Below are 15673 nucleotides of genomic sequence, written 5' to 3'. Positions count from 1 at the left end.
TAAAAAACCAGGGAATGTTTAGTTAACCTTTACAAGTGTAAAGTTGGACACTACAATGTGTCAGTATAACTAAGTAATGTTACATTCAGGTCAATATGTCGATCTGTTTTTGCTTGCTGGGCTTGAGTTTGCCATGATATGCTTTCAGCATATTTTTTGAGCATGCAGTACCTTTGACATTATTCTAGAGAATATTCTGGACTGTATTTGTCATTGTTTTGAGTTGTTGCGATGAGAATAAACATACATTTGCATAAATCAAGCATATTTGTCCACTCCCATGTTGATAAGAGTATAAAAAACTTGAAAAATATCCCTTCAAGTTACATTTCGAACAGATAAAAAATGTGCGATCAATCGTGAGTTCACAATGGACAATCGTGCCATTAATCGCAATTAAATATTTTCATCAATTGACACCCCTAGTTAGAACTAGGCTATCATATGGGATGCTATTTTTCTGAACTTGTGAACTTAGGATGACTTCACAGTCACATGTCTACTCCTCTGTCCCTCCCAGGTACTCCCAGCCCCTCCACGAAGAGATAGCTCTGCACAAGAGGCTCAAACACAGAAATATTGTCCAGTACCTGGGCTCTGTCAGTCAGGATGGTTTCATCAAGATCTTCATGGAGGAAGTACCTGGAGGTATGAATTCTAAAATTGTAACTTTTAATACATTAGCTCACGCAGTAAAGGGTAACTGTTCATCACTGGACATTCTTAGACAAATCCACGTCTATACACTGGCTGTAAAACACATTAACTGGCTAATAAACAAGGTATTAAAAGTTGTTTCACTTCTCAAAATGTTACTGAAGTTCTTCAATTACATCCACCCAAACACAGTCAGTAGCAGATTTTTAGTCTTAGTATTACTGGATTTTAGTGCTGCATATGACACAGATGACCTCATCATATTACTAGACTGACTGGAAATTGGGTGGGACTTTCTGGCACATTACTACTCCTACTTAAAGCCCCTACAAGGAACTTTCATTTTGAATTTATTTTGGCGACCCTGTGGACAAAAGCGGCAGTGTTTTGCCGGAATGAAGCCTACATTTTCCATGAGCTCTAGCGCATATTGTCGTAAAGACGCTTACCTGGCTCGTGCATGTGTTTGTTTTGGGGATGAATGAAACAACAAGACGGGAAAACTTTGCCCCCGTTCCTATCGGGAATCCCAGCTCACCTCTGCCGCGCCCCAGCTCCACCTCTCCAGCGTAAGCACCACTGCCGCCGGGGCTTCTTGGACTGAGTATGGAGCGGTGCCTCACCTCTTTATTTCTCGGCACTCACTGGACCCTGTCGACGCCTGGCTGGTACCCGTCATCGGCCCGGATGAGGTGTTCCAGCCCTGTGGCCCCTGCTCTCCTCGTCCCTGCTGGCGCGGGGTGAATCTGCACAACCTGCGGCCTCTGTGTGTGGCTCCCCGGACAGCTAAAGCTGTGGACTTGCCGGCTCCTGCCAGGATTGGGCTGGTAAATGCTAGATCGCTAGCGAACAAAACGTTTATGCTGAAGGATTTCCTGACTTCCCGAGGATTGGATTTTCTCTGTGTGACTGAGACGTGGCTGACTGTTGGTGAGTCCAGTGCTTTGACAGAACTTTTACCCGATGATTGCTGCTATTTTAACTCCCCGCGGACGTCGGGTCAAGGAGGAGGAATAGCAACTATTTATAAGAGTCAGGATTTCATTTCACTATTAGTAAAATGTAAGCAGCTAGGTAAAATGACGTGCGCCGTCTGATTGCCGTAAATCGCTTCGTCCTGGAAGCAACCTGGGACAGACCCGTACACAAAGGAATGGATATACACTATATAGAAATAGCTTATCTTCACACCGATTGTCTCATTTGCTGTTGTAGGTCATGCACAGACATCAGCAGAAATGACAGACTTTTGCATATCCAGTTAAAAGTTCCTTGTAGTGGCTTTAAAGGATAGTGACTACTTTGTTTCTATAGAAAATAATACATCTGAAAGTACAACAATGACATTCGGAGTTCCACAAGGCTCCATTCTGGGGCCTCTTCTGCTTAATATCTACATGCTTCCACTTCCTCAGATTTTGAAAAAACAACAAAATAATGATAATAGTTATACATTTTATTTAAACAGTTTACAATTTGCATAACCATATCACCACAGGACTATGGTCCAATACAGTCTCTCACTGAGTGCAACAAACACATCAACGATTGGATTTGCCACAGTTTTCCTCGATTAACAAAGGTAAAACAGAGGTCATTGTTTTTTGGAGGCGAGGAAGAATGACTAACACTCAGCGCTCAGCTTCATTTGGCAAAGTTAAAACAACAGACCAAGCCAGAAATCTTAGTATAGTCATGGACTCAGACTTGAATTTTAATGGCCACAATTAAAGGCTTACAAAATTGTCCTACTGTCAACTTAAGATCATATCAAGGAAGACTTATACATGTTTCAGCAGGCCTTGGAAAAACTTGCCATGCATATATTTTCATTTGACTTGATTACTGCAACAGTGTCTTTACAGGTCTCCCTAAAAAAGTGATTAAACTTAAAAACATTGTGTTAAAAAAAATAAACTGTCTAGAATTGCCCGAGGGTGTCTAAAATTAGTTGTTGGCACATTCAAACAAAAAAACTTTTGCAAAGTCCAACTTCACCCAGTGTGACTGTTTTATTCTGTGCTTATTTTCATGCATTCACATCTGCTTATACAATTACTGATGCCTTTTCACTGTTATTTTACACAGAGACCTAGACTAATACATTTATTTAGTAATGTTTTAATTTAATCTACAACCTAACAATTATACACAGGCGAATTAGTATTAGGTTTCTAGATGTTCTTTGAAACTGGAATGGAAACAGACTTGCAAAGCAGACTTGCAAAGCAGTCATGCCTTGGTTCAATGGATGTGCCAACATGAGGAAGCCCTGCCCCTGCTTTCAAGTCTGCATTTCCGTAGTTACTGTGTGGCTCTGTTACAGGATGATGTCTTTAAGAAGCATCAAGGAAGTCAGCGTCTGTCTTGTGTGCAGATTTGACAGTTCATCGGCGATTGTGTAACACATACTGGAAGCCAGTTTCAAGAAAGTGGGTGGTTCCAACATCCTGCTCATTGAAGAAAAATCTCTTCACACAATGGCGTAATTGTTGGAAAAAACGTCTGAAGATATGCAAACAATTTCAGTCCATAGTTTGGTTTTTATATTGCCACTTGCCGCTAAGAAATAGCTTTTTCAAGAAAAGTTATGTTTTGTTCTGTTATGTTGTTATGTTGCAAGACATAACATTTTTCACAGCAGGATTCTGTTCTTAAAAATGAGAATTTGAAATGAAAAATAAAATCAGCTCATGTGATTTGACATTTACTGCTTGTAGGAAGTTTGTCATCCCTCCTGCGCTCCAAATGGGGTCCCCTGAAAGACAATGAGCCCACCATCATCTTCTACACCAAACAGATCCTGGAGGGGCTCAAATACCTTCACGACCATCAGATAGTCCACAGAGACATTAAGGTGAGCCGAGGGACAAATAGCAAATAATAAAAATTTCGGAGTTATTTCATCCTAGTTTTTTGTTATAAGATAGTAGTCTGTGTGAAACATCTAACTGTGGGTTATTTGTCCTTGGTGCAGGGGGACAATGTATTGATCAACACCTATAGTGGAGTCTTAAAGATCTCTGACTTTGGAACCTCCAAACGGTTAGCAGGGATCAACCCCTGCACTGAAACATTTGCCGGTAAGATGCTGTGTTTTTCAAAACTTGTATGACTCTTTATGTGTTATGTTATCAGGATGTTGTGTATTTTTATCTGCAAACTGATCACAGTAACTTCCTTTAATCATTTTTATGGTTATTTTCAAAAGGAACTCTGCAGTACATGGCTCCAGAGATTATAGACCAAGGGCCTCGGGGTTATGGGAAGCCGGCTGATATCTGGTCCCTAGGGTGCACTATTATAGAAATGGCAACAGGGAAAACACCCTTCCATGAGCTTGGAAGTCCTCAGGCAGCCATGTTCAAGGTAAGTCAGGGGAAGTTGTGTATGAGGACATAACTTAATGTCTCCTTGAGGATGAATTGCAATGACTGGTAACTTTTAATCTAGTGCCATCATCAGGTCAAAATTTTAATTGGTCCAGGACTTTCTTTGCCAGTATTTCTGCCCAGTTGCAGACAAAGATTAGGTAACACTAATATTATATGTAGAAAACTCCCTGTTATCCTTTAAGAACTCCATTTCCCAGCAGCCCTAGCTGGATTGTATGACACTATTCCGCTCAATTGCATTAGTCTGTTCCCACCTCCAAAGCAGTGAGCCACATGTCCACTGCTCAATCTAGTTGAGTTCCTCTGTTCCCTCTAAATGAATAAACCACACACCTACACATATGTCCTGATATTTACAACTCATCTTACCAGGGCTTCTGTATGTGCCCAACTAGTCTAAAGCCTGCTGTTCCCTCCTGGTTGTGGTAAGTAAAGACCATTGTTGAGCTTAGCCTCTGAATTGCCAGCGTGTTCCTTCTAATTGAGGATGAATCGGGTGTTGCGCGTTTCCACCAGCCACTAGACGCACCCTGTCCTTTACAATGTATCATTAGTATTCCTATATTTGTAGAATTAGATTCCAGCACTGGTTGTGTAGGAATGTGTCCGACCCATGTGGTTCAGACATTTCCAAAAACTCCAGTCCAAAAGACCTATATCTAAAGAAATATTCTGCTTTAATTCAATTAAATTTTATGTATAAAGCCCAGTATCACAAATCACAGTTTGCCTCAGAGGGCTTTACAGCATACGACATCCCTCTGTCCTGGGATCCTCACAGCACATAAGGGAAAACTCCCCCCAAAAAAACCTTTAACAGGGGAAAAAATGGTAGAAACCTCAGGAAGAGCAACTGAGGAGGGATCCCTCTTCTAGGACAGACAGACGTGCAATAGATGTCGTGTGTACAGAACAGATCAACATGATTAATGTACAGTGATCCGTATGTATTTGCATTAAACCATTCAAAAGCAGTAGTTTCACTGCAGTCAAACAACTGTTTCAGCACACAAAAAAGGCACGCACCTGTATGTACAAGGCGGTCTAGCAGTATAACTGCACCATAATTTACATTTATACAACCACAGTAACAAAAGAATCTAACAGCTCTAACACTATTATAGTAAATTAGTTAAGTCATTTGCTTGCCACTCAGGACTCCTTGTCATGATGTCATCACTTATTTAATCCAAAAAAAATCACTTTATTTGAAATTGAGGATTTTGTTCGAGGATTTGAGGAAAAAAACTTGATGACATCATAAAAAATGACATTCCATATAGCCCTAACATTTGCATGCCAACACATTGAACTAAGAAGGTGACCAAGGTAAACATTAGCATGATAGCATGCTGATGTTACCTTTAGTAAGCACTACTGCCCAAAGCTGTATCACATGAGATGGCTGGTAGAGATCAGATTCCCATGTTAACAATCTCCACCACCATTTCCACTTAATTCGATTTGATTACATCGCATGAATGACGGTCTTTGTCTGATGTAATATTTAATACATATTTGGTTTAAGGCACTTCCACGTTAGGCACTGCCAAGTTGGATAAATCAGAGCTTTCATAAAAATCAGTCTCACAGTCTTCATTACAACTTGGAGACTGACATGAGGGCTATTTAAAAATCAGAAAATCGTAATCACCGTAACATGAACGCAGCACCAGTACAGCCTCACATGCACCTGTAGACTCCTGCTGAACAAATCTAAGCAGCGTCTGTTTTTTCTCTTTTAAAACACACAGTCTCAAAGTTAAGTTGCTTATATGAACAATAACAGTTTCTTTTTAACAATCCCATCCAGGTGGGCATGTTCAAGATCCACCCCAAGGTCCCAGAGTGCATGTCGGACAAGGCGAAGGGCTTCATCATGAACTGTTTTGTCCCTGAGCCTGACGACAGAGCCACAGCCGCGGAGCTGCTGAAGAACCCTTTCCTCAGGTCGTCCCCCAGGAAGAAGGCCAAGGCTCCGCAGGAAGTAGAATCTAAAGACCTTTCTGCAGGTGAGGCTTGAGTAGAGTTCAGATTCACATACTGCTCTTCTTTCTCACACATGTTGTTAGTGTTTCATCAGCCAGTGTGTCAAAATTACCTTCTGCTCCAGTTACAACATCTAAGGTAGTCAAGTCATCTCCCTCCTTTGCGTCAGGATGTCTGACCATCATTTTTATTTCTCTTGTAATGTTTCATCTTCTTCTGTCACATTTCTTTTTAACTGTTGAGCACATGTTGTGGCACATGTGTTAAGTGATGTGATGAAACCTAGTTGTCAGAAATTTGGATCGCTCACTCATATCTAACCACTATCTCGCAGCCGACTACCAACGCAGCCTGTCTGTGCCGATCTCCATCCTCGTCGAGGACACTGATTCGGACTCGGGTTCAATCGACCTGTCCTGTTCCCTGGACCTGAGGAGGGTCCAGAGCAGCCTCATAGAAGATGAAATCTCAGAGGGTCCAACCGGCACCAGCAGCTTCCTGCCGTGAGTTGAATTATTGCGCAACAGACGATAAAAAACGCATCATTTCTGCATCGGCCGTGGTTCTACAGGATCTTACATCAAAGGCAAACCGCATAAAGGTTTCAGTTACATAGTCTTGTCAGGCTACATCCTGTGGAAGGGGCTTAATGCCACTGTATTAAATGCCACAGTCTACAGACAGCCATGCATTACTCACTGAATGAATCATTGAATGAATTCATTTCTTTTCTGTGGGATTTACATTTCTGCAGATGCATCACTTTTTTGTGATTTTCATTTAACCAGAGGACTAAGACATTAACTAGTAAAAGAGAAAAATCAAAATACAGGTAAAATAAGAGTAGCAAAGAGGCTGTGTTGTAATTGGGACAAAGTCAGCAAATGCATGCATGTGTGTGTACATACGCAGAAAAGAGCTCAGCCATGCTTTTGTCTTCAAATTCCCATTCTATCCTGCCAATCAGAGAAAAGGATAGCCGTTGATAAGCTGCCACCTTAGCAAGCAGATAATGCCAGTCTGTTACTGAAGATGTGTGAGCTGACTTCTGTTGTTGGACGAACAGGCTCTTACCCAACGTAATAGTGCCGTGGATCCATTCAGTATGGATCGAAGGAATTGTATCTTTCAAGGTGGACGAGCAGACGCACAGAGAGAGCGTAGCAGCACAGTGTGTTTACAGTTCAGGCTATTTGTCAGTGATTAAATGCTACAACTCAAGACCCATGACAAGTTCCTGTGTCTTGCCGGTCACCTGCTGATTAAAGTGAAGAGGGTTAGCCCTGAAGTTAGCGAGCAAAGTTAGCCTCCCATTGGAACCTGACCAGGTTCACTCATGGTGACTGTTGAAAACAGTAAAGCTTCCTGGTGTAAAGGCAAACCTTTCGATTAACTGGTCCATCTATGTCCCATCCCTCACCTATGGTCATGAGCTCTGGGGAATGACCGAAAGAATGAGATCACAGATACAAGCGGCCAAAATGAGTTTCCTCCGTGGGGTGGCTCAACCTTAGAGTTAGGGTAAGGAGCTCTGACATTTGGAGGGAGCTCGGAGTAGAGCCGCTGCTCCTTTGTGTCGAAAGGGGTCAGTTGAGGTGGTTCAGCCATCTGATCAGGATGCCTTCTGAGCGCCTCCTGTCAGAGGTGTTTCGGGCACGTCCCACTGGTAGGAGGCCCCTGGGAAGACCCAGAACATGCTGGAGGGATTACATATCTCATCTGGCCTAGGAACGCCTTGGGGTGCTCCAGGAGGTGCTGGAAAGTGTTGCTGGGTAGAGGGATGTCTGGGGTGCTTTGCTTGGCCTGCTGCCCCGAGACCCGACTTCGGATAAGCGGATGAAGATGGATGGATGGATGAAGAGTTAATATATTGTTTCAAGTCAAAATTTGGAATTAAAAAAGCTGTTGTTTAATGTTGTTGACCATCGTTTCGTGTACCCAGAATGCCTTTTAATGGGGGCATAGGGGGAGTGCAGGCGGGGAGCCTCAGTGGGCTTCTTTGCTAGGGCCCCCCCAAAGACTAGGATCACAACTGTGTACGAACCTCCCTACAGAAGTAAACAAGTGGAAAAGTGGACTTCCCGACCAACAATTCTCTGGATACAGTTGTCCAAAAATCACTTACTTTGAGGCAATACCACAGGACATGGGTCCCCATTAGGGCACCTCCAACAACCGGTGTCACCTTTAAACACAATCTAGAGTGCACTTGTTTTTTATCTTCATTTGTTAATCTGGTGTAATTGATGTCTTTGTTGCCCCCTACTGTCCAGAGTACCAGAGGACTCTTCAGACATGAGCAGTCCAGTCTCAACAGAGGAGAATATTGGTCTGTTTATGCTGAGAAAGGACAGCGAAAGGAGAGCCACGTTGCACCGTGTCCTCACCGACTACATCAGCAACGTCGTCTTTAATATACAGGAATCTGTGCCTCAGGTGGGTGAAGAAAAGTCACAGCAACACAAGTCAAAACGTTGTGAAATCTGTTAACTGCATGTCTTTCTATACAACATAACACTACATAGGATTGCAGCCCTTGTCTCTGGTTAGGCTTTTACAGATTCAGAATACAAATAGCCGAGCAGGTCTTTGAGTTAGACAGATTACTGGTCCACCAATAATTATTGGGTAGTTTTATGTCACATAGTTTTTCAGAATTGGAGAAGTTTGGCTAATAGGCAAAGACTTTATGCCCGAATGACCATGTATGTATATAATAAGCCCTGAATGTGTGTATTCCATCTTAGTTTGACATTGCACAAATTGTCCTGACATGTTTATGCACCGTTGACATTGCCAAATATCCAAAATATGAACCAACAGCAACATGACAAGACTGCACTGGGTGTAGTTAATAATCAAGTTGACTTGCAAGTCAATAATTGTGAGCCTAAGGGCGTTTCTGTCATCTTATTTTACACTGAATTTGGTATTTGTTTTCCACTTAAAAGCTGTTATGGCTTATGCATGAAGTAGCTCAGTCCATAGGTCCTCAGTTCATCCATTTATTACTTTCATTAATGTTGTTGTAAGCTACTGTCATTACCTGCATCTCTCTCTCTCTCTCTCTCTCTCTCTCTCTCTCTCTCTCTCTCTGTGTCATATGGATTACTGTTAATTTATTATGCTGATCTGTTCTGTACGACATCTATTGCACGTCTGTCCGTCCTGGAAGAGGGATCCCTCCTCAGTTGCTCTTCCTGAGGTTTCTACCGTTTTTTTTTCCCGTCAAAGGGGTTTTTTTGGGGAGTTTTTCCTTATCCGCTGTGAGGGTCTTAAGGACAGAGGGATGTCGTATGCTGTAAAGCCCTGTGAGGCAAATTGTGATTTGTGATATTGGGCTTTATAAATAAAATTGATTGATTGATTGATTGATAGGGACTTGGGTTGGGAACCGGAGGGTCACCTGTTTGAGTCCCCGTCCGGACCAAAATATGGAGCGTGGACTGGTGGCTGGAGAGGTGCCAGTTCACCTCCTGGGCACTGCCAAGGTGCCCTTGAGCAAGGCACCGAACCCCCTAACTGCTCGGGGCGTCTCACCAAGGGCAGCCCCCTCACTCTGACATCTCTCCACTTTGTGCATGTATAGGTCCTGTTTGTGCATATGTGTGTGTCTTTCAGACCTGTGTGTAATTGACAAGCAAGAGTGAAAACATTGAATTTTCCCTCAGGGGGATTAATAAAGGAAATAAACTTAAACTTAAAACTTAAAGCATTTCCCCCAGAACAAATACAGCAAGTAAATGAATAAATAAATTGTAAGAACGATAGCCAATAAGCAGATACATCACACACAGGAGGGCGGCATTGCTTCTTCTATTAATTTAGTCGTCATTTGAAATGTTACAAACAATGCATTTTGCCCATGGCTACATCAGGTTGGGCGAAACTTGTTTGGGGCATGCGCTTTTTAAATAAATTATAAGCTTTAGCAGTTTCTCACCAATTCATTTGATGTCAAACGGTAACGTAAAATTATATATTTGTTCTGTGTAAAGCATGATTTATAGAAGAAGATGAAAGATAAGCTTTTATTAATCCCAGAGGGGAATTTTTTCAAGCTGTTGTCATACACACAGGCCCGAAATACACACACATGCTCAAACAGGACCTATACATGCATTAAATAGAGAGATGTCAGAGTGAGGGGGCTGCCTTGGACAGGCGCTCCAGCATTTGGGGTTTGGTGCCTTGTTAGTGGCACTCCATATTTGGTCCAGACAGGGACTTGAGCTGCCGACCCTCCGGTTCTCAACCCAGGTCCCTCTGGGCTGAGCTACTGCCATCCCCAAAATGAAGAAGAAGTTAGAATTTATTTCGGTCTGCATATAGAAATAAGAACAGCATGTATTAATCTACAACTTGATGTAAATAAAGTCACAGCCTCTCACAGAAAATGGCAGATACTCATATAGTACAGTGCAAAACATTACAATAAAGTCATTTAACATAACTTAGACACTTCTGCGGTCTGAAAAAGGTGCAGGCTGAAGCTACAGCTTACAACACTGACGCTTTTAACAGCACATCATATTTAGCAATCAACAACAAAACAACCTAAAACAGGCAAACAAGGCACAATAGCAACAAAAAAGGCAACTTACACACTTTAAGTTCCTGTACGCTGTTCTTCTACGTCAGTATTACAGTCTGATCATCCATTTTCATATTTGATTAATACAAATTTATATATCATTCTGACTTAACAGTTCAATTTTTTTGGGTGTTTCAGCAAAGATTGATCCATAAAAACATAAAACTGCACTGTTTTCAATAATGTACCACAGCTATGACTTCAGAAGCTCAATATATATCTTCTCTTTTAAAAGCACGGAGAGGGATCATCGCTAACTGCAGAGCACATCACTGAGCTCATTAGCTGCCTGCGAGAAAACATCCGCTCCCCAGACAAGAAGCAGCTGACCAGTAGCTTGCTGGAACTTCGAGCCAAGATGGTTACTGCTGCAGTGTCAATGAACAGCCTGCAGGCGGTGCTGTTTAGCTTCCAAGATGCAGTAAGTTACTTCAGAGTGGACACAGATTTTCCTGTTATTGTCAGCAATAGGTTTGGTGAGACTTTTTGGGGCTGAACATGACTCCTCTGCTCTGTGTGTATAGGTGAAGAAGGTGTTGAGGCAACAACAAGTGAAACCTCACTGGATGTTTGCTCTGGACAATCTGCTGAGACAGGCAGTACAGGACGCCCTCACTGTGCTCCTACCAGGTAGAGCTTTATTTCACACAGTGTAAGTTTCAGAGTTTGGGATACCTGTTGTTTATTTATTCATTCTCTCTGCTTTTTCCGTTCATCCCCACCACTCCACTCCCAGAGCTGAAGCTCCAGCTGCAGTCCTCATTTGAGATTGAAGACAGCACTCCTGAGGAGCAATGTGCCGACCCAGACACTCCTGTAGTTATTGCCCCTAACCTAATGTTGGCGCCAGCAGACACGCAGCAGACAACACCCACACAGGAGTTTCAGCCAACAGCGAGCCCCAACTCCCCTACAGACCTCGCCCTCAACAGCAGCTGTCCCCTCAGTGAAAAACTGAGAGACCTGCGACTGGAGACCAGCAGGTAACATTCAGGTGTTTTCTGTTTATGATGCATGCTGCATTTATTTTTGAGACATTTTGCATCAGTTTGCATTATTGCCATGCCTGTTAAGTGTTAAGCTCTCAAGGCCTCATAAACTGATATTTGAATTTTAAATGAAATGTCTGTGGTGATCGATGTCTGTGTTGCAGACTGTTGACTCTGCTGAATGAGAAGGAGAGGGAGTACCAGGAGCTGCTGAGGAACTCTGTCCAGAAGAAGCAGGAAATGATAGATGCACTAAGGAAAGCTGCAGTAGCTGAAGGTAATGTTTACTCAACCAAATAGTCTGTTACATCCACATAGATAGCACATTAACTTTGCTGTCTGTGTGGTAGAGTTTGGTTGTGTGTATAAGACTTGTCTTATAGTAAATACTAAATAATTATATGTCATACGTATATTGAGAGAGTTATGGGTCAAGGAGAGGAGGTAGTGCAACTACATGGTGGGAAAAATCCACATTTTTTGTGCTGAGCAAAAATGCAAGGTAGCCAGAGTTAAGTGGGATTTATATGTGTGCGTCAGCTCAATGCAGAGCCTACACGGTAGCCTACACAAGTAGCATACTCCATTGTGAGCATTTATACTTGTGCGGTGGTGTGTCTGTGTCACTCTGCAGTTACACCTCCAAAACACTAGTCGGCAGCAGGGGTCTCTGTGAAGTGCTGTAAAGTTTAGCAGAGTCAAAACAAGCACAAGTACACAAATCAGCTTCATTATAACTAGCAGCATTCCCAGAAAAAAAACATTTGTCTTTTGCTGGACACATTTTCCCCACAAATACAACACGCTAATGTTATTAGCATAAGCCTGTGATGTTTTACATTGTATAAATTAGCCTAGCAACAAGCGGAGATTTCCTCTGCTCATATGAAGCCTGGCTAAATCACACACAAGACTTAAAATGCTATTTTTGTGGAGGCTTTATTGTCTTCACAAATTACTGCTTCTTATCTGTGAAATTAAATTAAATGAAAGCTTCGTTTCCACTGAGGGAAATGGTTTCAGCTTACAAAAACAATGTGAGGCTTGAGGTAGTGCTGGCCCAAGCATGGGTAGTATAGGCGAATGCTAAGGGCGCTGTCATCCATAGGGGGCACCACAAATGGGGGAAGTAAAAAAAAATTGTGATGCATTAGCTTTATTGCCCCAGTATATTTACACATGAATGTGTTGCTCTCAATTTTCTCACACAGTTACAATTTATGAAGATAGACAGAATAGACAGACAGCTTTGTTGCTACTAAAACAGGCTTGAAAAAAATCTGGTGTCGTTCTTTTAATGGTTGTCACGTAGTCTTCTCAAAATGTCTTTCTGTCGGTAGCTTTGAGTTTAGTCAGTCGAAACCTAACCATCCTGTACTCCGAGCAGCTTAAAACAAACATTCAAGAACATTTGCTAATTCTGTTTGATCAGAGTCAGGTGTCATCATGAAAGTGAGTGCTGCTTATGATTCCCACAGTTTGTAATGTTTGCTGAAAAAACATACCAAATTAAAGTGGAGGATATCCAGTACAAGCTGATTGATGATATTGCTATTTAATGTATCTAAAGTTGTTTGCCAATAACGCGAGGAGTGTGCCACCATCGAAGCCAGTGGTTCAGCCACAGGGTCCAGATTTCTCCAAAGTTGTTAGTTCAAGGTCCACAAAGTGTAATATATTCAGTGTCATACTTGCATTTGGCCATGCCTCAAGCTAGTTTGCTGTGTCTGTGAAGTATCTGTTTGTTATTCACTCACGCTACAGCAGGAAATGGCACTTCAAAATAAAAGTTCTGTGCTGAAAACACACTGTACTTCAAAATAAAGTGCGTTTTTTACAAAGTTGATACGTTAGTAAGTCACTTGCGGTCCATTGAAAATGGGCCCGTGACCCACTTTTGGACTGCGACCCACCAGTTGGGAACCACTGATCTCATGGTCCAATGATTAATCGCACATGCTGCAGCATGATCTGCACTGCATCAAGGGACCACGCCCTGTTTGGATTATCAGTACACTCAGTGATTCTTGTCACTGTTTCTTAACACTTGTACCCATCAGTCTCTTCCACGCCTCAGCCTCAGGCTCCGGATTTCTGCCTGACTGGTTCTTGTCAAAGGTGTACACCAGCACATCATCAGCTAATCTGCTGAAACTTGACTTTTCAGTTTGGATAATGATTATACAGTCTGCCTGCGGAAACATGCTAAGTGTTTTTGCTGTAACATTAACACAGTAAAACACAGCCGACAGTCTGAATGGTTGTAATCTCTGTACTTTATAGATGGTGGATCGGCTTCACAGAAACACTCTAATCCGGAAGTGAAGTCTTTGGTGCGCTGGCTCAAGTCTGTTCCTGTAGATCAAGACACCATCGATAAGGTAAACTCAACTAAAGCTCAGCCCTTTCCTTTGTTTTTTTACTCTGGAGGCTGTTTGGTATTACTCATCTGCCCACTGTTAATCCAAACCTGTGTGATCCTGTTTTCTAGTTGCTCTATCACGAGTTCACCTTGGACTGTCTCTTCTACATGGCCTCCAGGGATGACTTGATGTACTGTGGAATAAGGTGAGCTGCCTCCACACATCACCGTCACACTATCTGTCCATGCAGAAACGTAAGAGGGGAGTGCCCTCGCTCAGAGAGGGTTGTGTAGAAAAGATGCAGTCTGCCTCATTAGTTTGACTTTTATCAAAATAAGAAAAAGCCCCAGTGGTGTTTGAGATGGCTCGTTTGCAACCCTGTATTCAAAGCTGTCCAAAATTGCTGTTTCAGAGGTGGCATGCTGTGTCGAATCTGGGCAGCCATCGCAGCTCACCAGAAGGCCCAGCTCAGCACACACAATGAGGACAGCGAGGACACTCCTCTTTAATGGCTGCTGATGTTGTACATCAAAGGACAGATTTATTGACAGGCTGGTCCTGTGTCATCTGGAGGAAATGAGGCAGTGTTGAACATATCTGTCTCTGAAGGGAACTAATGCAAAGCAGGATGGATTTTGGTTACAATGTTGAATTGTGAATGTGTTTTCTTGAAAAGATACTGACTAGTTCTTCCAGTTTTAATGCATGTAAGGTAGAATGCATTAAGATTCACTTAAATATTAGACTTCATACAGTTTCTCAGGGCTTTGACAAGTGGGGCAATGCTTATGATTTCATGCAAACTGCCTTGTAGAGCGCTGATTTGCTTGCAGACAAACGTGTTAAAAGCTATTTTAACGGTGCCTTCTGATGACGCTGTTTTACTGTGCTTTACAGAAAGGCTTAGCAGGATCTAAGTTATTAAGCACAAACTGTATTTAAGATGAATGCCTGTGCATTTTGAGGGAAAACACAGATTATCTGTACTGTACATCCTGTTAAAACTCATTCAGATAATAAACAGTAACTTTAACTCTCTGAGACTGGCTTGTTATCTGCATGTTTGTAACAGTGAGGGACCTTTTTCTTTTAGAGAGTGACGAACAGTAGGCTGGAAGAAGTGATGAAGTGGTGAACAGTCTTAAAATTCCACACGTGTTCCCTCATCTGTTTTCACAGTGTTGACATCTCCTTAGAAACAGCGACACGGACTTTGCTTGTGTGTTTGTGTCTACGGTGTGTGTGTTTCCTGTTTGAGCTTCAGACTTCTAGGTGAGGACTTTTCTTCTGATAAACCATTTTGTGTAGTCCTCAGTTTGCTCGGTTTAGACTTAAGAAGTAGAGCTTGAGTAATATGAAGAGTGGAATTAAAGTGGGAAGGGAAAAGGTCAGAACATTGGCAGATGAAGCAGCAGCAGAAAAAAATCGCACATATCTGATCTGATTTATTTTTTCCAGTGTGTCGATATTGCCCAGTGATCTCAGTGGTCCTGTGTGAGATCAGAGGATGTTCGTTATTGTGATAACCTCAACAGAGGCTTGTTAAATGCCATATGCCTGTCAGCTCCAGTGCTCATTCAGCAGGGATATGACTTCACTGAGAGACTGGGCTTGGCTCCTAATAAATAACCACGACACTCATTAAAGATATGAGGAGTGCCCTCTTCTGAACTTTGCTTTCAACAT

The 15673-nt window shown here is 42.3% G+C and overlaps 1 protein-coding gene across 1 annotated transcript in view; it reads left to right on the top strand.

Annotated features, from left to right (window-relative positions):
• si:ch211-1i11.3 (mitogen-activated protein kinase kinase kinase 5) overlaps nucleotides 1-15067 on the top strand; it is a 29827-nt gene extending 14760 nt beyond the window's left edge. The window contains exons 15-28 of the mRNA XM_049582998.1: nucleotides 521-648; nucleotides 3378-3514; nucleotides 3635-3740; nucleotides 3869-4026; nucleotides 5866-6064; nucleotides 6376-6544; nucleotides 8315-8477; nucleotides 10871-11056; nucleotides 11160-11265; nucleotides 11372-11618; nucleotides 11789-11901; nucleotides 13908-14005; nucleotides 14116-14192; nucleotides 14400-15067. Coding sequence (XP_049438955.1) covers nucleotides 521-648; nucleotides 3378-3514; nucleotides 3635-3740; nucleotides 3869-4026; nucleotides 5866-6064; nucleotides 6376-6544; nucleotides 8315-8477; nucleotides 10871-11056; nucleotides 11160-11265; nucleotides 11372-11618; nucleotides 11789-11901; nucleotides 13908-14005; nucleotides 14116-14192; nucleotides 14400-14496 — 1984 coding nt within the window. The 3' untranslated portion in view covers nucleotides 14497-15067. The remainder of the gene's footprint in view (nucleotides 1-520; nucleotides 649-3377; nucleotides 3515-3634; nucleotides 3741-3868; nucleotides 4027-5865; nucleotides 6065-6375; nucleotides 6545-8314; nucleotides 8478-10870; nucleotides 11057-11159; nucleotides 11266-11371; nucleotides 11619-11788; nucleotides 11902-13907; nucleotides 14006-14115; nucleotides 14193-14399) is intronic.
• Nucleotides 15068-15673: the final 606 nt, after the last annotated feature.

This window comes from Epinephelus fuscoguttatus, linkage group LG8 (genome assembly GCF_011397635.1).
Source record: "Epinephelus fuscoguttatus linkage group LG8, E.fuscoguttatus.final_Chr_v1".
Taxonomy (NCBI): Eukaryota; Metazoa; Chordata; class Actinopteri; order Perciformes; family Serranidae; genus Epinephelus; species Epinephelus fuscoguttatus.
Note: the sequence above shows the minus strand (reverse complement) of the source record. Positions and strands in the feature narration are given on the sequence as shown.